Source organism: Orbicella franksi, chromosome 14, assembly GCF_964199315.1.
Source record: "Orbicella franksi chromosome 14, jaOrbFran1.1, whole genome shotgun sequence".
Classification (NCBI taxonomy): domain Eukaryota; kingdom Metazoa; phylum Cnidaria; class Anthozoa; order Scleractinia; family Merulinidae; genus Orbicella; species Orbicella franksi.
Window position 1 is genome coordinate 8,093,854 of NC_138158.1, and position 22,167 is coordinate 8,116,020.

Below are 22,167 nucleotides of genomic sequence, written 5' to 3' on the forward strand. Positions count from 1 at the left end.
TAATAAAATCGTGGTGACACTAACCTTTGTCTCGTGTTCCCACAGCATTTCTAGTTCTTTCTAACTTCCGCTCGTGTTTCTACAACTCGATTCTACAAACACGGAAAATGTTCTCTATTTCTTAAAAACAAGTTTCTGTAAGAAAATGTCTCGAGCTTAATTAGCGGATGAACATCTTGAAGTACGAAGAAAAAACATGTTACAGTTAAGTATTCCAGTGCCTGTTCATTTCAACGGAAAAACTTGAACCCAAGGTCTAAGCGGAGAACAGTCTCACCCAGGCTCCTGTATCACTCACAACATCTCAGGGTAGTCACCGTGAAACGAAGATTATAGGGCAAACTGACTGATATGTTTTGAAGATGTAGCACTGAGGCCCAGAGAAGCGAACGTGACAGAACAAAACGCCAAATGCAACTCAAATATAAGACCCCGGTTGAATCCATATTAGCGGGAAAGCCAAGAAGAAAAGTATAAAGTGCTTGTTTGCATCTGGGGTTAGGGGAGGAGAGGGTGACACGCGCAGTAGCTTGGCCTTAAGATTAAACATATAATTGAGGCTACACACAGTTTATGGAACGTGGCTCGAGCCGTAAGAAATTACGCATTCCCAACTCTCCAGCAGGAATGGGTTCGCTTTTATAAGTTTTCTCCTATGCGACTCTGGTAATTTATGTAGCATGTCATTGTCCTGGAAAACTAAATTTAGTACCGAAAACTAACGATTGACGTGTGGCATGGGTGTAAACATATCATTCCCTCTGTATAGTATTAATTTCCTCAGATTGGAGACAGGCTGTCTGCTTGCACCCAGAGAACGTCTCCCTCGATCAGCGGGCCATCGGAAAACGGGGAAATCCTTGAATGGTCAGACTGAACAATATCGCAGTTCTTTCGGACTTCCGGCTTCAATTAAACAGAAAGAGAAAATGTTAATGAGTTTAAAAGGTGTTTTACGATCTCGGTTGGAAACTTGAAGTGTTTTTAAGAGGTGGGTCAGCGCTATTTTGGGTGATCTTGAGAAAGCATCGCAAAGTGGCGCAAACAATCTCATTTTCTTAACGGATTACTAGGGAGGAACTTGAAAGATTAGAACATGGCGTGTCGCAAGCCCAACTGGGAATTGAAGCAATCGTGTATAAATCATTGCTCAAGATAAACTTTTCCTTTGTCTTATCCCAGATGTGTAGCTTAAAGGGGGTTGAATTTCAGCTCACCAGAGATAGCCGTTCATGATTATCCAATTGGGAGACAAAACACTTAAGAACTGCTATTGTCTTAGAAAATCGTTGTTTTTATTGGACTGGAAAACAAATTGCACAGTCGTCTTAAAAAGCCGTTACTTACCTCATTCGTGCTGTGCAAGGCGACTGTCTGGCTGTCAAGATCGCGTGTCCGCAATTACCACGAGTAGCATCATATTTGTACCTCATCGAGATGACCACCAGAGAAGGCGAGAAACGCAACAAGACGGAACACAACTAATCAACGTAAGTTGCTTTCTTGGTTTATACTCTTGTTATTGACTTGTCTAAGTTACTATGATGTAGGGCTTGTAGACACGCGTAGAAGTCATTTGCAAATCAGTTACTTTTCTCGCTTTTGTCGCTGAATGTCATCTGAATTTCGTTATCAACCCTCGTTTATCAGCTGTGATACGAACGTGGGCTTGGTCAACCGCTAAACCCGTCGTCTAATTATTGGTTAATTGAATGGGTTGAATCGCGAAAAACGCTTGTATTCGGGAAGTGGTTAGCCGTTTTAATCATTTGCACCTCTGATCTATGCTATGGACAAGTTTCCTCGCACCACTGTATACTTGCAAAATGAAAGATGTTCGTGTCCCTGCTTTGTTTTCTGTTAAAACCGCGAGAGAGCGCACAGATGTATAGTGTATATGTATGCCTGACTGGTTGTAGAAACAACCGAAAAAGTAAGGAAGTTACTGCCCGATGACATGTGCAGTTTTAAAAGCATGTACAGTTTAATCTATAAAGACTGTAAACAACCTTTCCTGTGTTTGATATTCCAGATCTCTTCTATACAAAAACTGACAAAGGTGCTTCCCGTTATCTCTAATTACCAATTGAGACTTTGTTTTTGATTCTGTAACTGAATTGTTTTGATTCGGCAACGAGCCTCCGTGTTTTAAAATTCTAAAACTGACAAGAAAAGCACTGTTACGTTACAAGTTGTAGATTAATTTAAGTCAGTTGTTATGAATAGCCACATCTGGTAGATACATCAAAATGACTGACGTACTTAGATATGTGATCAGTACTTTTACACGGCAAGTCGAGCTTAGAAAATGCGACGTCATACAGGGAAACAGGCCTGGTCCAAAATCTTTTTTGTAAAATATTACATTGTACCAAATTCAAAACTCACTTGTAATTCGAGACACATTTTAAAATTGGGCGTTTCAGTGGGCCATTCAAGTTATTACAATCTTCACACATTTGATTATTATCGAAATGACTGTTATCTTAAATTTGTTATACAATTTATGTTTGCATTAATATTTTATGCTTTGCTATCCTTAAGTAAAGCATTGTTCTGTCTGATATCATAAAACGTGATAAAATGTTTTAATTCCGTTTTGCTTACATGAATATGATCGATATTGATAATAAGCTGTCAGATGCTCTTCGAATCAGCAAGTACCTGTTCTTCAAAGATGACCTCAACAGACCTCCTTGAGGCCAAGCGTAAACAAGTGACGCGTTTGTTTTGTTATTTCCTCCCGCAAACCTTGATCATCGATTACAGCTTCTTTAGCCGAGAGTATTAAAATCCTTTAGATGTAGGAAATGTTTTAATTAAAGTGGTAAGTGATAAGCTGTAACTTAAGTAATTTGGCCAGCACTGTCAGGAAACGGCTTGCAATTGCGTTGTACATCCTGTTACACTCGTATTAGACGTTCTCTGCGGGAGAATTTGAAGCAACGTAAAATGATCGAATTATGCGTTAACTGTTTCAAGAACTTTGACCCGACCACAGAGAAGCATTTTTCATGAGTCTATTTAACAAATAGATTCCACGTTGATGTACTTCTGTTCAGTAATAGATCACAGATGACGTCAAAATATGGTAAGAACAAGAAGGTGGCAACATTTTGACATCTTCTGAACAGATGCACTGCAACATGGAGCCCAGGGGGTGGTGGGGGGGGGGGGTTACTCCCTTATTTGGTCTATATAAGTATGTGCGGCCCCATAGGGTAGGGTTTTTCAGCCTTTTTGGTCATAAATAGGGTATCGATTTTGGCCATTTTTGGTTATAAATAGGGTATGGTTTTTGCACTTTGGTCTTGAATTGGGTATGTTTCTTAGAAGAGACTAGTTTTTCATCATTATCAGTATGACTGTCAACAAAGCCCTTTTCAACTTATGTTTAGGCCAACTGTGGCAACCCCAACGGTCATAAATAAGCTATCGAATTTTTGGTCCATCAGGTCATAACTAGGGTAGCGAAAACGCAGATTTTGCTCATAAATAGGGTAAGGGATTTGGGAAGTGGGCTGCACACCCCCACCCAACTTTTCTGGAAGTACCCCCTGGGCACGGAGCCTACTTGTTTTATATTATAAAGAACCCCCCAAAAATGTCAATGACGTCATATATGCGTCTGTCCTCCAATAGATCACAAGTAAGAACCAATGCTTGAAATGCCTGCTGACTAAATTAACTGCGAGACTTTTTGCTTTGACATCAGTGGAAGTGATAAGGGAATGGTTACGAAAAGTATAAAATGTAAAACTTAAATTCATTTTTGGTATGTCGCCTTTCTTACTCACTATTCAAACTTATTTTTCTGCATCGCAATCTGACAAAAGTCCAAAAGTTGCATTTATATTGTTCATCCTCTTTCTGATAACCCACAAGTTGAACAAGAGCTCGTTTCAGGGGCGAATCAAGCACTTCAACGGTCTCCTAAAGGTATAAACATTTCAAAGAAACGATATTTTAGCCATGTTTTTCGCGTAGACGTTGTTCATAAATATTTTTGTACCTTATTTTGCATAATTCAGTAACATCTTCACGTCATCATGACCTCTCTCATAGACATGTTATAACAAAGAGAATTCTCTACAGAGCTCGAGGATTTCAATGTTCTTATTGTTTTAAATTATTAAAATCGAGCCTCTATTTAAGTGTCCTTACTAGTTTACTGTCCAAATCTATTTTCCCAAATCCTGTCTTTCTTCAGAAACGGTTTTAAGCAGTGTCTGAGTAAAGTGCATCATCCTTCGATAAACTTGCAGTATCGCGTCCGTTCCTAATTCTCCCATCCAACTTACTTGTGAGCGGTGAAAATTCATTGTTTTAGTACTAATCTTGGAAGAATTCAAAATAACTTGTTCTTTGGTCCTGCTCCCGCGAGTTCCATGTAGTCTAGTGGTAGGATATCCGACAAATGAACGGTAGGTCAAAGTTTCGACGATTCCATTTGGAAGAAATCGGAACTGAAATTTTTCCCCAGTAGCTTTGCCACACATTTCTTCTACACATGAAAGAAGTTTAGAAATTGGCCTCGTCTACGGACGTTTCCTGCTAAGAAAATGTAGTAAGCACCAAAAAATTGCAACTGCACATCTCCGTCGCAAATTTGAAAATTGTTTCTATAAAGCTGCTAGAACTAACGTGCTTTAACTTTATCTGTAAAAGAATTCAGGCTGCAACGCCCACGTGCTCACTTCAGCTTTACCCACGTGACTTATGTTTACTTGGCAAGTTTTTTGTCTTTTCTTCTCGTCAATTTTTTTGTTTTTATTATAATGATTCTTTTTACCGTCGGTTTCCTGCTGTTTGTTTTTAAAGTTACGTCTTAGCATAATTTACGAAGTGTTGGCTTAACTAAAACAAATATTATCGTAAGACTGATTTATCTTCCGCATGCCCGTCCTTTCCTTGTTTTCACTGGAACCCAGGAGCGTCTCCATATATGGCGCTGACGTGGAACCTTGCGCATGCCGTCACGTGACCTTGTGGTAAAAACTGCGTGTTTTACCACAAATTTCATATCTATGATATTCAATCTCAAATGTGCGCGGTCAGTTATACCCTATGCTGTGAAACTGGTCACCCTTAGAGGCAAAAATGGCTTAAAAACGACATTCTGGTACTTTTCTGGTTTTTTCAGAAATAAATCTCAAAAATGTGCGACTAGTCAGTCCCTGCTCGCTTTTATTCAGCGGAAGTCCTCTAGGGTTTTAAACTAATCTTTTAAATAAGCTGGTGTCCTTTATTCCAATTAACACACCGGCCTATGAAAAGCGATTTGATTCCGGATAAATATAACGCTCCTCGACCGTACCGCTACATCAGAGAATTGACAAGGTCTTGAATGCTATCAGTCTCCGCAGGTGGTGATTCACTTGAGACTTGCTGCTGTTTCAGAATTTATTGCTTTGGAACTTTGTGGAAAAGTAACGTTTTCAGAAGTGAGTGTCTCATAATTTTTCGTAATCATTTCCTTGTTCCCAGAAATCTATTTCAGAAAAAGGTCCACTATACAACATGCATACCCCATTTTTAATTTTAGGTCCAAATAATAATATAAGCGCCTCAAAATAAGTGTCTTGAGGACCCTTGAGCTTCCAACATCCTAGGGGTTAAACCCGAATCATATGCGGAACAACTGGCTAATCCGGTTTTGTGAAAATGAAGCGAAGAAACATAAGCCGATAGATAACAGGAGCAGCCTTAAATAATGCAATCGCATGTGGTTATCCTACAACATAATGTGTCTTCTATAGGGAAACTTGAAAAGTTGTCACAAAAAAGTAAATAATCGAGCAATGCAGCTTAGTTCCTTGATTTTTTCATTTTTAACGTGAAGGTTAATTGTTGGCTTGTTTGTTTTCGGCATTAAGGCCCAGGTCAAACGTTGAGCTTCGCATGAGACGAACGGCTAAACCGAACGAAGTAAGCTCATGATAAGCTAAAGTCGACATTTGACTCAACTGAGTTCGTCCGACTGAATTTAGATGGATAAACATGTTGGTACGATGTAAATTCGAATTAAGTTCGACGTTTGATCCAACGGTCGAGCTTTACCCAGTTGAATCGACTCGAATTGCAATTTAGCTCGTCTCATGTGAAGTTCGACGTTTGACGTGGACCTCACAGTTATCGGTTTGATAGATCTCGATAGTTTTGCAGGGTAGAACTTTCGGGTGTTCTTGCAGACTGAAATATTTACATTGATTTGAAAGTGGCAATGTTTAGCTTAACTCCAGTGCAGATATTCCGTTCTGAGACACAAACGCAAAATTTCCATGGTTTCTCACACACTGGCTCTATATATCACTGGATTTATGAAAACTGCGTCAATGTAAAATGCGTCCTTCTACAAATAACCTATACGCACTTTGATGTGACTACTCCTAAAAGCCTTAAAATAACTCCAAGACTGGATAAAAAAAAATCACAAATACAGAAGTGCATGAAAAGGAAGATTAGACAGTTGAAGAAAAAAAGGACGGACTGACATTCCTTTGAATTTTTTATCGTCTACTTTGAAGTAATTCCCGGGCGAGAAAAAAAATGGTTGAGCGGAAGCCACGAGATTTTCTAAAAGATTGTTTTCAAAAAAAGGACTGACATTCCTTTGAATTATTTTCTCGTCTACTTTGGATATATTCTCTGGATAGAAAAAAAAAAACGCTTGAGTGGGCGATATTTTCTTTGTTCATAAATCCAGACATACATGTTCCTCAGTGTTCTAAAATCTTTATCTTTTGGAGGTAAAACCTTTCTAATTTTAGCTATGATATCGTCTTCCTTAATTTAGTTACATGGAATGAGATGAGCAGCACAGAGTTATCCATGGCCAGGATCACGTTTTCGGCAGCTTAGCCTATGTGTTAGCTTAGCACTGCTTAAGGGTTATTGTTACTTTTGAGAGCCAGACATTCAGGGAATGTGAGGTGTAAAAACAAGAGCGATTGCGGTTCCCTGTTAGAAAGGAATGCATTGATCCCAAAACACGTCCTGAACTGTGGGGTGGAAATAGGAAGTTAAAAAAGTTACTTATACTATTATCACACGTTATAAGACAAATTTGGGTACGTAATTGTCAGTTTCAACGCGATTGTCAGTTTCTTTTAAGGTTGTTATATACGATGGTCAAGGCATTGAATTTGTCAGTTCAAATGTTGGCTGGACTAATTATCGGTATAAGCTCTTCTTTAAGCCGTCGGTCCTTCACCTTTGAAGTCGGGTTAAAAACTTTGTCGCCAAAAATACGCTATGTTTCCTTGAATCCAAGTATCAAAAACGTTGTCAATTTTTATACAAAACAAAGCTTTAGGTCTTAAGTTGATTAGGGGGAAACTTATCACATTTTTTCTGGGGTGATAAGTTGTTTGATTTAAGATTTACCGCTTTAAGCTTGTCTGAGAGGTGAAATTATTCACTGATCGCGGCTCAGTATTTCCGTCTACTCAGTAATTTGTCTATGTAGTATTCATAGTCCCTGAGGCCAAAATCTCGCTTAGGCTATTTCAGTCTTGTCTCGATCATCATTGGATCGAAAGGAACTGAGAAACACTAAGGCCCCGTCCACACTAAGGCGGAAAAATTTGAAAACGCAGCTTTATTTCTACGGTTTTTAGGCCTACCGTCCACACGGAACCTTTCGACTGAAACACTCTTGAAACCGGAGGAATTTGGAAATGCCCGCTTCGCTTTTTAGTGAAGACAGAAACATTTTGAGAACGAAGCTTTTGGAAAACGGTTCCACCACGATAATCAGGTGATTTTCCTGACCGAGTTTTCTCAAACAAAAATTCAAAATGACCCGGCGATGCTTGTTGTTTTTCCCAATTTCTCCTGCGTAGTGTGGACAGAACCTAAAGATAAGATAGTATATCTCCAGTCTTAGTTTATTCATGTTGAAATTCTCTTTTACAACACAAAGAGGGCTCTTTAGTTTATTAATAAAGCACAGCGACACAAAAATTCCGTAAACAGATTCATAACTATACAATAAGTTCTAGACAAAGCTTAAATATAAGCTGACTACAGATAATCGTCCAAACCTTGAGCTCATTATACCACGATAGCTACGTATCGACCTGTTTGTACTAATTAAAAAGCAGCATGTCAGTGCAGAAGATACGATATTAATGAATTGCAAACAAATTAAGAATAATTAATGATCCTGCTGATAAAACAAGATACGGGCCAAGGTCTGAGTTATTTATAAAACGGATAATTTGTTTCAGTCCGTGTATATAAGCACTCTCTTAGAAAAGCTGTGACGACGTCGACTGCTTGCGGAACAAAAAGGTAATCGGCCATAACGACTCGCGCGCCTTTCTCACGAAATCTTTCGGTAGCAGAGATTCCAATTTTGTTGTTCTTGGAGCCAGCCATTACTGCTTTATAGATGTGCTTCAAAATATGCGATGGGACACACACGAACAGAGCTTAACGAGTAGGAGATTCGTCCACAACAAGGTGGGATAAGTGTAGACACATGCAATTAGGCAACTTCAAGCAGGCTAGATAGAGGAGAATGAAAGGTTCTCCACAATTTCACCTGAGACTTTGGCCGTTTATACCAGCACATTTGCCTACTTTGACATCTCATCTTCAATATTTAAATTACCTTTAAGTTAAAGAAAACCTGAAAATAATAGTTTACTAAGATAGAAAAAAAAAAGCAAAAGAGATATTAAGGCTGGTTTTAACTGTGGCGTTTGCCTTCTTTGACTCATCTTCAAAACACTAGATTACTTCTAAATTGAAAGAAACCAGAAAATAATAGTTTAATAAGATAGAAAAACACCAAAGAGATAATAATAAACCATAAAGGAACAAGACTGGTTAAGGATGGAGAAGATTGACACAGATTACAAACGACGTAATTGAAAAATATAGGCTACATTTTTCAACATGAGCAAACCGTGACGTGGCTACTGAAGGGGCACTTCGACCAATCAGCCAAATCTGACTGCAGTAGTGAAACTATGGAAACAGTTCCTCCAACACAAAGTGTCCACATCAACTATATGTATATCTTAGAAAATTGTCGCCACTATCGTTAGCATTACGACTTAACTCTAAAACCAATTATGACGACTAGACAGCACTGGTAAAGCACAAGCCAGTAGTTATAGATCTGGGGTGATGAGGGATTTTTGGGAGGGAGGGGGCGACTTATACCCGAGGAGGGCATACGCGGCGGGGCTCAGTTATATCCGTGAGGAATTAGTATTAGTGGTAATATAAATTGTAAGAAAACATAGAAAAGGTAGAGGGCGGTATATCATATCTTGATATCGCTTGTACTGCAATATTGGTTTCAGTCAGGGATAAAAGGAGGGGATTATGAGTGAGATTAACCGGAATTTTCCGTAATAGTGTTTCCACCCTCCAGAGGAAAAAAAAAAGCGATTATCGTACCCGAGCTTCAACCGAATGTTGCTTGGCTTTCAAAAAGTTTCTAACCTGAAGGCTTTTCTTGGCCCTAACGAACCTTGTACCGGATCAACTTTTCACTGAAGTCACCCATAGCGTGATACGTTAAGTCAGGTATAGTAAACAATGCCTTGCCAGAAACCGTGAGCTCAGGATGGTTCGAAACGATATTGACCGTATAAAATAGTCATTTGCCAACCGTAGTTAACATATTACAAGTATCTAGACATTTTAATTATCCCATTTTGTGTACCAATAAAAATGTTGTACTGATATTTCTTTTTAATTATCGTAGCACCACTTAAAGTCGCAAAACATTAGGAAATCTATAACTTAAAATATAATCTTTTAGCTGTTTCGCGATTTCGGGCTCAATGAAGTTTTTTCATTGATTTATTTTAATGATTCCGGTTTCCGAATTCTTAATTTATTTTTGAGCTCTAATGAGGCCACTTAATTAGGCAGCCGGCTGGAGCAGTTTTTCAGTGTTTTTCTTAACGTTAATTGGCTAAAATAAAAGTACTTATAGACCTATTAACCACGACCGCAAACGGAAATTTGAAAAAATATATATATATTTGACAGCGGGAAAACATGTAAGACTTGTCAAGGCGCGGAAAAGCCGAGGAGCAGGAAAACTAGCAACTGTTGTCAAAGCGCGGGAGAACAAGCAACCTTTGCCAAGCGCGGGAAAACAAGCAACCGTTGTCAAAGCGCGGGAAAATAACCAACCGTAGCCAGCGAGCAACCGTCCTCAAAGTTTCAAGGAACCGTTGCCTAGAGCGGAAAAACAAGCAACCGTTGTCAAAGCGCGGGAAAATAAGCAAACGGCGGCAGTCGGCGGCAGCAAAAAGGTGGAAGTCATACAACTAGTGTGGATGAGATTGGGGTGGAGAAATTTTTTATAACTGGGCGTTTTTAGCGAGGTTTTAATATCGGCGAAATATAAACACTTTTTGATAAAGGACAAACACTCAAAACCCTGGTAAATCATTCCTCGGTATGCCTCGTGATTTATAACTTATTTTCAGCGGTGTTCTTTGACATTCTGTTCGCTTTATTAACCAAGTACATGAAGATGATAGAAACGTCTGAGCTCTTTGAGCTACCGCGCCCTCGAGGATATAAGTCTTCAGTCCACAATATAAGTCTTGAGTCAAGACTTATTGCGGAAGAGCTATAAAGTTGTGGGGCGAGCGTGATAGTAAAAGTTCTGGCTAAATACTTTAGTGCCCAGACTCCTGAAATGCCAAGTCCCAGTTGTTCGTCAGACACTATGACGAGACACGATGCTACAAAGTGAGTTATGAAGTGACATCAAGATAAACTTCATGTCGTGTTTCGTTTGCAGATTGTGTGCGGAGTTGAAGTACCTGCGAATGTGCTCTTCCAGACAAAGCTAAACATGCCAAGAGTTATTAATCAACGGAAGTGTTTAAGTGTAATTCGGCGCCTAGATATAGATAGCTTCGTTGTAATCGGTCCTCGCCGCTAATCAACGAACTGAAACTGACGTCCACCGAGTGCACGCCCGGGCAATTTCACCAGTTGATAACTTGCTTATCGCCCTGGTTTAGATAAACAATGTTCAACCTTATGGACTTGCGTTCCCTGCAAGTACAAAAGTTCAAAAGTATAGGTTATCGGTTCGAAATATAGTGAGAGTATCTCTACTTAATCCTTATATATGACAATACAGTGACCTGGATTCCATACAGCGATCAACAGCGAACTCGTCGAGTGCAAAACGAATGACCGATATAGCAAATCTTTGTTAACCAGGGGTATTACTTCAGTAAAGGCAGACATTGAGTTAACTTTCTAACGCATTACAGAAACTCCAAATGTCCTCGGATATAGCAAGCAAACTTTGTAACTCACTCATTTGAAATGCATGAGTTTTTTCGCGGGCGCCAGTATGTAAATTAACTAACGCCCTGTTAAATGGGCCATATTCTTAGTACTCCATGGATTAGTTATTTGGTTATATCGACCGTTATTGTTTTTTATGGTCGCTTAAGGAAAGACGTATTAAGGAAAGACGTCTTTAAGACAACTTACGTCAGTAGAATTGAAGTGATTGCGATAAACACAAGGTAAAATAAAGATCGAAAATGTTTGTTTTGAGTAACTGGGGGCAACTTAAGGGTGTTAAATCATGAAGTATTCTTATTCCCCTCTCCAAGAGAAACGTACATTTCCAATATCGAGAAAGAATATTCGCGCAATTAAGGCGACTTTACATTGATAGATCTTTGAGTCTACAGAGATCACTGTTAATATTTTGGCTCAGTTTGAACCAGGGCTAAATTAAGAGAGGTATTCACAGCCAAGCAGCCAAAAAACAATTTTAAAGGCGAATTTGTGCTTATAGGCATTTAATAATCTTTACAAACTGCCTCAAGTACTGTCCAAACGGAAAATGTTTGCCGATCAAAAACGATCAAACACTTTTTGGTGACCAAATATGTTGAAGTTGAACTGAGTGGCTAAACGGTATCAAACTCCGGTATCAAACATGTTTGATCACCGCGCGTCCAAACGAACAAAATGCTTTACAGCGTTTGATCACTGAGTGTTTTTCGACGTTCAAATTTTATCAAACATGATCAAAGACGATCAAGGACGATCAAACAAGGCGTCCAAACGAGAAACCATTTGGCCACCAAACAATCTTTGATTGCGTTGGGTCGCCATACATTTGGGCCATGGCGTTGGCCAAGATGCGACTGGTCTTCAAATTGTTAGATAAATCTACGTAGATGTTGATGGTTTGAGATGTAAATTCTCTTTGCTACTTGCTATTGATTCTCTATTTGTTAAGTATTGAGAATTTAGTGTTGTTCGTATGAAACTATATTTGTTTGTCTTCTGATCATTAAAATATAATAAATATTGTGTGTTGAGAGACATGACTCAAGAGTTACTGTGTATAATTCGTTACTTTATTGGGCGTCCTTTAGTGAATTTGTTATATTTTGATTCACCAAAAAGTAAACAGAAATAAATGTCGCAGTCCTAATTGTGTTTTGGCGATTTTGCCACTAGACCGGCGTAGACGAGCGTGTATTGATCTGTATTCGACTCAAGATGGCGGTCTTTTTTAACTCAAGAATGTAAAAGATATCTGTTATCGTGCGGCGCCATGGCTGGATACGGAAACAAATTCTTTTTAATATTATAATAATTTCTGAAAGTCGTAGACTTCCTTTTTACCACGGTGGCGTCAACAAAATTACGTAAATTCTAATTTTACAAGAGTGTATTAAAAGCGGTATAAATGGCGGATGGTGAAGATGATTTCAATACAGTTTCTCTTTCTCTGAACACCCTTTGAAGCGACTTCCGCTCTGGCGCCACCATGAAAACGTAAATATGTAATGAGGTACTATAAATTTTCATGTTAAATGAATTATTGTTTTCTTTTTTTTTTTTTCTAGCGTTCAGTTAACAGTTATTAACAAAGTTACGGGAAGAAAACATTGCATCAAAATCCGAGCAAGAGAGTTATCGAGTTCACGAGTTTTGTTTGAAAACTTAACAGAAGACAGCGACCTTATTTGAACGTGTCGGCCCTTGCCGAAAGCTTCAATACGTTAACAAAAGACAATCAAAAAGAGCTTTCATTGCCGCGTCAATGGCGCCAGAAGTCTTGAGCTCCCCTGGAACGAATCGATATTTTAACTCAATAAATCACCCATTGGCTTTTCAGACGGTCTGACGAAGGTAAAGGTTTGCAAACAAAGAAAATGTGCGTTAATTGTGTAAATTACAGTAGTTGTGTCGGCAGTGGCGTGCGAAAAAACAATATACAGTCAAGGTTGAACGAAAACATCTTATTCTCAAACAAGTGCTTCAGCGCCACACTTGTAGTTGGCATTTGGAGGCTTGAATTTCTATCGCTTAGAAGAGTAATAATCGTTTGTTAAAACGGTAAGTTAGCGGTTAAGAAAAACCGATTTCACAACTTTCCAGTACCGACAATCAACTCACCCCTTCTTGACCAGAGACCTTTGTGATTGGTAAAAGCGATAACCTCTAACGTGTTTGTATTTTGTTCTCTGTTGCAGCAAGTAAACGAAAAGAAGGAAACCTCCACTGATTAAAGAGTATTGAAGGTAATTAATCCAATTCTATGTGTGTAGTTCTGAAACGGGTACAGTAGCAAAATTCGCAAGTTCCTTCCTGTTCTTCAATTTACGAGTGTTTTACTAAACAAACTAGAAAACCCTACAAACAAATAAGCCGTTTAATTGCTTTATGCGTGTGTGTGTATCTCTGCAACTTCGACAAAGGTTATGCTGACTTTCTGCATTTCAAGCGAACCTTATTTATTTTCAACGAAAATTTCTATTTTCCTTCCACTTTATGAACGCGCGCAAATACTTATTGCAGTAGAGACGCGGAGTTGCGCTGTAGAATAACACGAAACACATTTAATTATATAATGTTTCAATTATGCATCTCAAGTGGCCAGAAAAATAGGTACCAATATCTTAATCGCGAAACTTCTATGTAGATTTGCACGTAGCAATACGAGATAAACTCGCTTAGTTCTAGCACTTCGATATGTTTTAGAAAGATGCCTTGAAACCGATTGATATATTTTATTTTCTCAGATGGGAGTGAAAGGAGTCGTTAACTTCCTTCATTGCTGTTTGGTGATGTTCTTAATTTTGTCTGATCTGCCATCGCATTGTTCGTCTCCCATTCCACTTTTGGGAGATTTTCTTAATCACAAATCCAGCGCGCTTCCTTCAGAGGAGAAAGGGCAATTGCCTAAGCAAGATTCAAACGGGCTTCTTGGAAAACAAGTCCTTCCCAGAGCAGGAAAGAGCGTAGCAGTGCGCACTTTGGGCAGCCTAAAGACTGCACAAAACAGCTTTAATTTAAAATCCGACGAAAGCCAAGAAAATAATGGCTTGCCTGTGACGAGCAAGGATGAACAAACACTAATGCAACTTCGAGTTTTTCGTTCGTCCGCGCAAAGGGACCTCAGTTTGAGCGAGCCGACCTCAAAAGCAAGCGCCGGCAGTGGCTCACCTGTGGGGAGTGGTGACAAGGAGTCAGAGAAACAGCCATGGGAATTCCTTCCAATTAAGCCACAGGATCAACCGGATGAAACAAGTGAGAACATTCCTGAACTGAAAGCCAGTTTTGATCGCGGAGAGCATGAGAAAAACTCCGTGGTAAAAGACCAATCGAAGCCAATCACATTCAACCGGGACTTACCGTTTTTGAGCGGAACCAGTGTGCTGAGTTTGGGAAGGTTAAATCTGAAAACGGATTGGTGCAACGCGCATCCTTTCAAAGAGACAGTTCGACACCATGGCTGCACAACAGTGGAGGTCGAGAACAACATGTGTTACGGACAATGCAATTCATTTTACATCCCGAAAAGGTTTTTCTCTTGCTCATACTGTGCTCCGTCAAGGATGGAATCCAAAACTGTACGGCTGGAATGCCCCGGACAGAATCCTTCCTTTGTGATAAAGAAAGTAAAAATTGTGTTGGAATGTGCTTGCAAAGATTGCGGGCTGCCACTATCTTAAACGAGGAGCCAAACCCAACACACTCCACATTCAGTGAGTGGAGAAAACATATACATGTCAGTATGTGTCAAGTCCACAAACAGTTTAGCTTCGTCCCAGAACAAAGCCTAGTATGCCGGGAAAAGTCAAATTAATAAGACCCTTTTGATGCACTTGAAGAAAAATGTGACTTTACTTTAATTGACAGTAACATTTATCTTCGATTCCGAGCTCCGAATTCCTGAAGTCGAACAACAGGGAAAAGTTATACAAGAACAAGAAGTCGTTTGAATTTAATGGCGGACGAAATACAAGAAATATAAATTAATTTTATCCTGTAAAATAATATGTATATCAATCACGAGTAAATAAGATTTGCTAAAAAGAATTAGTCAGGTATATTTACTAGCGGCAATAGCTGCCATATTTAAACAGATTGGTATCAGCAAAGAATTGATACATATCTAGAGGCCGGCCATGTTGTGAAAAACATGGCTGCGGTACCTTCAAGAAACAATTTTCGCTCACCAGAAGTGGTTATCAACATCATTCGTGACGAAAAGAGTAAAATGATAGTTGCTCTTGCTTATATAGTAGTGGAGATTCTTAATGTAAAGAGAACCATTGAAAAGAATTGTTAATTATTCTCGACCAGAGCGTCGCATAATTTCCTTGAAGGAGATAATTATATTGTATTTAAGATATGCAAGTTTCCTGTTTGAAGTAGAAAAAAAGGAGAGGAATGAATACTTTGGGCAGTGGATGCGTCAAAAATAGCAAAGTTTTTGTTCGCTGGAGCTATTATAACCAAGAACAAGTATTTTAAATTATAAGATTATTGTATGGACCGTCAGGGTGTCATTTGTTTGTAAGGCAAACTGAACAAAAGTGTAATTATATGATAAATGATTTTTGAAGAATAAAGCGACACAATGGCTGAAAGGGATAATGTCATTGATAATCTTTTTAAAGCGTTCTTCCTTCCCTTAATTTCGTTTCAGAGCTTCCTTTGTTTTTATTCAATTTATTCTTGGCCTAGTGTGCGTTTCACACAAACACTTTGAAAGCACATCAAGTCCCAAAAACGAAATTAATATAGTTTGGAAATATTGTCAAAGCAATTTCTTGGGCAATTTCTTCAATTTGACGCACAGTGCGCGAGCTTGATCTCACCCAATGTCTGTTATCACTATTATTACATGCAAGCGTCCGCTACTAAACGCAATTCCACGAAGAATGGAAAACACCGATATGAAAAAGCGACAACAATCACAGCATTTCTTTGCCTTTTGTCTTGCGAGGTGTAAAATACTTTTCGGTTCCATGTTGTCTCATCGCTCTTTCCGCCATTCTCTCAGGAAAGCCTCTTTTGAAAGCAACGCAAACGATATCACTCGATTAACACAGTCTTGGCGCCGAGCAGTGGCACTTAAGCAAGGGTCGGATTATCGCGGTCATCTGGCACGCGAGTGCTTGCTAGCCAACAAGACGAACGCTTTGGAGCCAAAATCGGACGGGCATGCAACCATGAGGCGCGGAACAGAATCGAGACGGACCCACGCGGCTCTCGGCGGAAGAGCGCAGGCTCATTTACCCCAACAACCTAGTCGCCATTATAGCTTTACCATCATGGGCTTCTGAAATTAGCCATGTGGTTCAACAAGGGTAGCCTGAAATACAAAATTCTCTTCTCGAACGTTACCTCTCCCCCCGTCTCCTTTCCCCCACGGGAGAAGTTTGGGTTAGTTGACGAGCGGCGAGCAGTTGATTGGCATTTCAGCCTGGCACCAAAATCAAATTTGAGAGCACTATAACAGAATATTGATTTCATTATTATGGATACTTGATAATCATTCTTACTCTATATTTTTACGCTTCTTTGTTACGCAAGCAGCTCATCATGGTTAACGTTGATATTAACCAAAACAGTACAGAAGGTTTCTCTGATTCAAAAATTTATCGTCAGGGGCGTAGCCAGGATTTTTCAAAGAAGGGGGGGGGGGGGTCACACTGTGTCAAAGTGAAGGTTCTAACCAGGTTGTCATGCCGTTTTCGCCCCCTGTTGTAGGTTGTTTGCTTAAAAAAGGCTTACAAAACGGGGGGGGGAGGGAATTCGTGGGCACTCCAGGACCCCCTAACTACGCCCCTGACCGGCTACATTTTTAGCAGTATATTTATAACAAAGCTTTAAAAGATTTATCATGAACCTCAAGAGATTGATTATATTATAGAAACGTTTGCCGATTTCTCAGTACTTGTCTACCATCTCAGTGCAAAATTACGCGTTCGATTTGCATTTAACCGGATCAATATGACTACCATTGTGCTAAATAATAACCAGCCTATATATGTATGTTTTGTCTCTTTTTTTCATTACAGAGCCTCTTAAAAATTAAAAACTTTCGCATGCACTTAATTAATCTCTGGCTCCTTTTTCGGCCTCACCTTGCTTTTTTACATTGAAACGGGATGAGATCAAGCAGAAATTTTTTTGAAATTTCCACAGCTACTAATGCTGCCATTATATCGCTGTATAAAGATCTTTCGCTGCAGAGATATTCCCAACACAAGTTTATGACGCAGTAATTCGATTAGAAGTCCGCCTTTTCGTAGGCTCCCCTGTAAATGGCCCCTTTGCAGCTGACGTTTTGCCATGTTAAAGTGCTCTTGTTACACCAGTAAACACTCCATCCATGTTAGCTATATGTGCTCCACATCCAATATGACGGACCTTAAATTACGCATATACGACGGCGACGACGCGGGCGACGCCTATTAAAAAACGTTCGGTCGTTTCACGTTGTTGATTTGCAAACTGATGACTTCGTAACGCTCAGTTTTGTATAGTACACAAGAAGATAGATTGTTCTGCTCATAAAAATTTTTTGGGGCGACTTTGTCATTGTCGTTGAAGTCATATTTTGCGCAAGATCCTTATTAGCTTCCAAAGACCGAGGTAAGTTAAGTTTATTTCAAGTTGAAAATGATGTGCTTGCAACTGAATTAATTTTGTAAACTTAAGAAGACGAAACCAGATCCTGATTTTAACTAGTTTAGGTAAGTTTAAGTCAAAACTTTAAATTGGAATTAATCAATTTAATTTAGAAAGTTAAATGATATTTGTTCCGCCGCAAATACCAATGGGCGTGCTTTCGGCGTTGCTAAAATCTTAAATAAGTGCCCGGACGCTCAATCGAATCATAATATTACTGTAAGTGTTTAGATTTTGGAATTTTGGTGACGTCAGCTAGGAACACTCTACAAATATAGCACAGAGTATGATTCGATTTTGATTTAATTGATATTTCTCGCGTCAAAACTCTGCATTCCTTTTTGATACTGGCCATGGGTCGCAAATAGGTTTTTTTATACATAAAAACGTTGCCGAAATATAATACGAAATAGTCAGTTGGAAGAAGAAGTAGATTACGTGTAGTCCCTCTTTCGCTTAGTCCGTCGTGCGTGAAGCGAAAGAAAACCGCGAGAAAAAATGGCCGCACGAAATCCTTTCGCGGTTTTTTTTTTCGCGTCACGCACGACGGACTAAGCGAAAGAGGGGCTACTCATAGTCTAAAGAAGCAGACGACATGATATTTTTTGAAGTGGGCGCTATATACAAAATCGGATTATTTTAATTTATTGCTGCAATTTAAGTGTATCTTTTCATCTTGACTTAAGATCGAAACATTGTTCTGTCTTGGACGAGGAACAATTAGTCAACAATATTTGTAACAAGATAAATACGCGACACAAAAGCGTTAAGCCTGATTCACACTGGCGACACCGAACGGACGTAACGACTTAAGAAGGACTTCGTTTCGTTATGTTTGCAAAGTGAACATCCTGACATAATGACATGGCAGTAACATAACAGCATGAACATAACGACATAAGGAGAAAATTGCAGGATATTTTCCATTCGTCATTATGTCTACTTCACTATCATGTACTGTTTCTGTTACAACAAGTGTGAACAACATTGATTTAAACGTAACAAAGAGCCGCGAGAGAATAGTCGAACCCAGGCAGCCACCAGTGACTATTTTCAATTAAACGTCCTTATGCTGTTGGTCTATTGTGTCGTTTTTCCAGTCATGAGCGAGAAATCAGGAAGATTAAACCCCGTTCACCTGACTGAAATAATTTCCTCTACCACCCAAAATGAGCTCTCTGACGAGGATGTGGCACCGGCCGTGTGCTCTCCTAGCTTCTTGTTGAAAGATTAGAGGTACCCGCTTTTCTTCTAGCATTTTTCTTCTTTGCCGTTTCTTCAACGACACCATCGTCGAGAAAAAGAAACTAAACTATTACAAATGCAACAATGGTTTCTTCCTCTATTTTTAACGTTTTCTTTTAACCTAACCTTATGTCGTTATGTCGCTAGTGTGAACCGCGCAGTTTACGTAACATAAAAATTCACGAAGAGAAAATACCGGCAAAACAACTGCCAACTCGCAAAGGACTGATCATGGAAAACGTTTCTTGATATTCTCAAGTTTTAAAGTACAATATCATCTTTTAAATAGCAACTTTCCGACAAACGAAAAAAGAAATGAGAGGATCTTGCCTACGAGAGCGTGAGGATAGGATTTTCTTGTCGTTTCTCGATGAATTTGATAGTTAAGTGCCATATCTTAAATACCCGAGCAAGGTAAACAGTGGCAAAAAAACCCCGCGATTTTAATTTTAGCAAAGAAATTACAATCTAAGAAATCAACTCTAAGTTGGTTCATTTTATCTTGGCGCATGCGCAGTGTCTATCAAATATATTCGTCAACAACGACACTTGCTGTCATGTGTACGTCTTTTAGGCGCACAATTCTGTTAACAGTTCTTATTTTCCGCATCCATCTCGACGAATATTTCGTTTCCAGACAAACTACTCGTCTGCTGAGATAAATATGACAGTTTAGTAAATTAATAGCTATAATTTCGAGCCCCGTCCACACGTATCCGGATATTTGTTGGACTATTAAATTAAGTCTTTCGTCCAAACGCAAAAGGAACTGTTTCCGGCACCAAAAACGAAGGTTTTCGAAAACGGTCTACAGTGGGGAATTTTTTCGAAAACGCCGGCTGGTTTTCGAATACGATTATGTCCTAGATCGAGTTCAGCCTAATAGCCTATCCCGGCTAGCATTGTGACGCTTCGTTCAGGCTCATCTGGATCAAGTGGTCCGGGATCGAGCCCTGGCCGGGGACATTGTGTTGCGTTCTTGGGCAAGACACTTTACTCTCACAGTGCCTCTCTCTACCCACGTGTATAAATGGGTACCGGCGAACTTAATGCTGGGGGTAACCCTGCGATGGACTAGCATCCCATCCAGGGGGGAGTAAAAATACTCCTAGTCGCTTCATGCTACAGAAACCGGGATAAGCTCCGGCCTGATGGACCACTAGGCTCGCATGCAGACTTTACCTTTACCTTTCTTGTTGTAAAGTAAATTAAAGGTATGTGTATAATGAAACGAGAGATCAGTTCGTGATCATGACATGCACCCTCTTGTCATTTGTTCAAGTTACGCGTCGGAGTTTTATCGTAATTTTATCCGACTGTCACCAAAGACAAATGCAAGAATTAAGTTCAATTTATTACGCAATTGACGGTAATATTAATACATGATTGCGCTATATTTACAGGATACTATTTCCTTACTTGACTGTTATAGTTTTACTTTTACACATTGATTAAGAGTAGATTTAACTGCATGCCTAAACAATCTATCACCAAAAACTTGGTGCCTTTTAAAAACAAATAATAAAAGAGCTTTTCGGCCTTACCCACTTTACAAGCTTTGAAAATCGAGAGGAACACTCGATAATTTGTTTTATGATAATTTTTTATGATAATTTTTTTTCGTTTAAAACTGGTTGTGTAGAATAACATTAATTGCTAAGCCATTTACATATGACTGATATTTTTACAGGAATACTCTTGCCTTCTCCTTTGATATATTCGAAATTTCAAGAATTCTTTCTGACTATAGTATTATATAAAGAATTCTAGGTGACTTCCACTTTGTACAAAGATTAAAACGCCTCTAGTTTCAACTAATAAAGGCTGTCTGGTTGAGTCTGCTCCACAAGGATGCAGAAACAAGAACGAATAACTGCTACATATACTCCCGAAGAGATTCTGACATCTAAATCAGCCCTCATAATGAGGTGACAGTCGCCAGGCAAAATGGCAGTCACGGTCACGGCCGAAACGAATAATCAAAAGCTGGATAACGGCTCGACTGGAACTATGTTAGCTTGTAATATTTCTTTAGTTCGCTATTATTAAGTATCTTAATAAGCGATCGACGTCTCACTTTTACGAGAGATTTACTCAGTTACTTTAGAGACTAGCCGATGATAAACAAACATTTTATGGAGATGACCCAAGAAAATTGAAACGACTGCTGTATGCCGTGAGCAAAATAATTTGCGTTAAAAGATTAGTATTTAAATCTAAATAAAAATTTAAGTCTTAAATCCTTTTACTAACTTAATTGATCAGAGACCTTTCAGGTCATTTCATAATCCTGGGAACGTTTCCTGTTTCTTTGTGAATTAGTTGAATAGGGCTAATCCTAGAAACTTGATATACTTCAAACTCGTTATGTTGTTTAGCGGCCGAGGGAGCGACGAAGCGGCGTGTAATGAGTACACAAGACGAAGGACTTTTCTGAAAGTTTATCATGGATCTTTACGGAAATGCGAAAGGTGTAAAATAGGCTAAATTCTACCATAATTAATTGATGGGAAAGTTAATACCGTTAGGAATCAGCAATTGCCACTTTTTCGAACTCCTTCGATAGGTTTTTGACTGCAGTGGAAGAAGTAAATTGAATAACACCAATGATAGGATCGTGGTCCAACATATCTGTCGGGTTTACTGATGTATTAGTTGCGTTTGCCATTTCTCCCTTAACGTTTGCTTGATCGTCTTTGCTAAAATCAGTGGTTGAAGTTTCTTTATCTTCAAAGAGGAAGGGTCTTACATTAGACACTCTTAGTTTTTTGTTCGGGAACAAGATGAAATTGTCTTTGTGAGGTATGTAATGACCGCTTGCCTCTTGCTTTTGGGTTTGACGAGGACTCAATTCGTAGTTTGAGACGACCCCATCTTTTGGTAGTTCGGCTTCTAACGTATCAAAATTGAAATCACCACCAATGATGTAAGAAGGTATCCCTTTCTTTTCAATTACTTCAGCGAGAAAGG

General features: G+C 39.2%; 1 protein-coding gene across 6 annotated transcripts; it reads left to right on the forward strand.

The window, feature by feature from the left end:
• Positions 1 to 23: 23 nt before the first annotated feature.
• On the forward strand, positions 24 to 15,948 carry LOC145468472 (uncharacterized). 6 transcript variants are annotated; one of them, XM_081452218.1, is made up of 3 exons: positions 24 to 8,466; positions 10,781 to 13,547; positions 14,049 to 15,948. In XM_081452218.1, exon 3 carries the CDS (start codon positions 14,049 to 14,051, stop codon positions 14,979 to 14,981), a length of 933 nt encoding a protein of 310 aa, XP_081308344.1. In that variant the 5' UTR covers positions 24 to 8,466; positions 10,781 to 13,547; the 3' UTR covers positions 14,982 to 15,948. The 6 variants fall into 6 exon arrangements, with proteins under 6 accessions (XP_081308344.1, XP_081308345.1, XP_081308346.1 ...); XM_081452219.1 differs by having other exon boundaries at positions 24 to 5,444; positions 6,797 to 13,547; XM_081452220.1 differs by having other exon boundaries at positions 24 to 5,444; positions 13,500 to 13,547.
• The last annotated feature ends 6,219 nt before the right edge of the window (positions 15,949 to 22,167 follow it).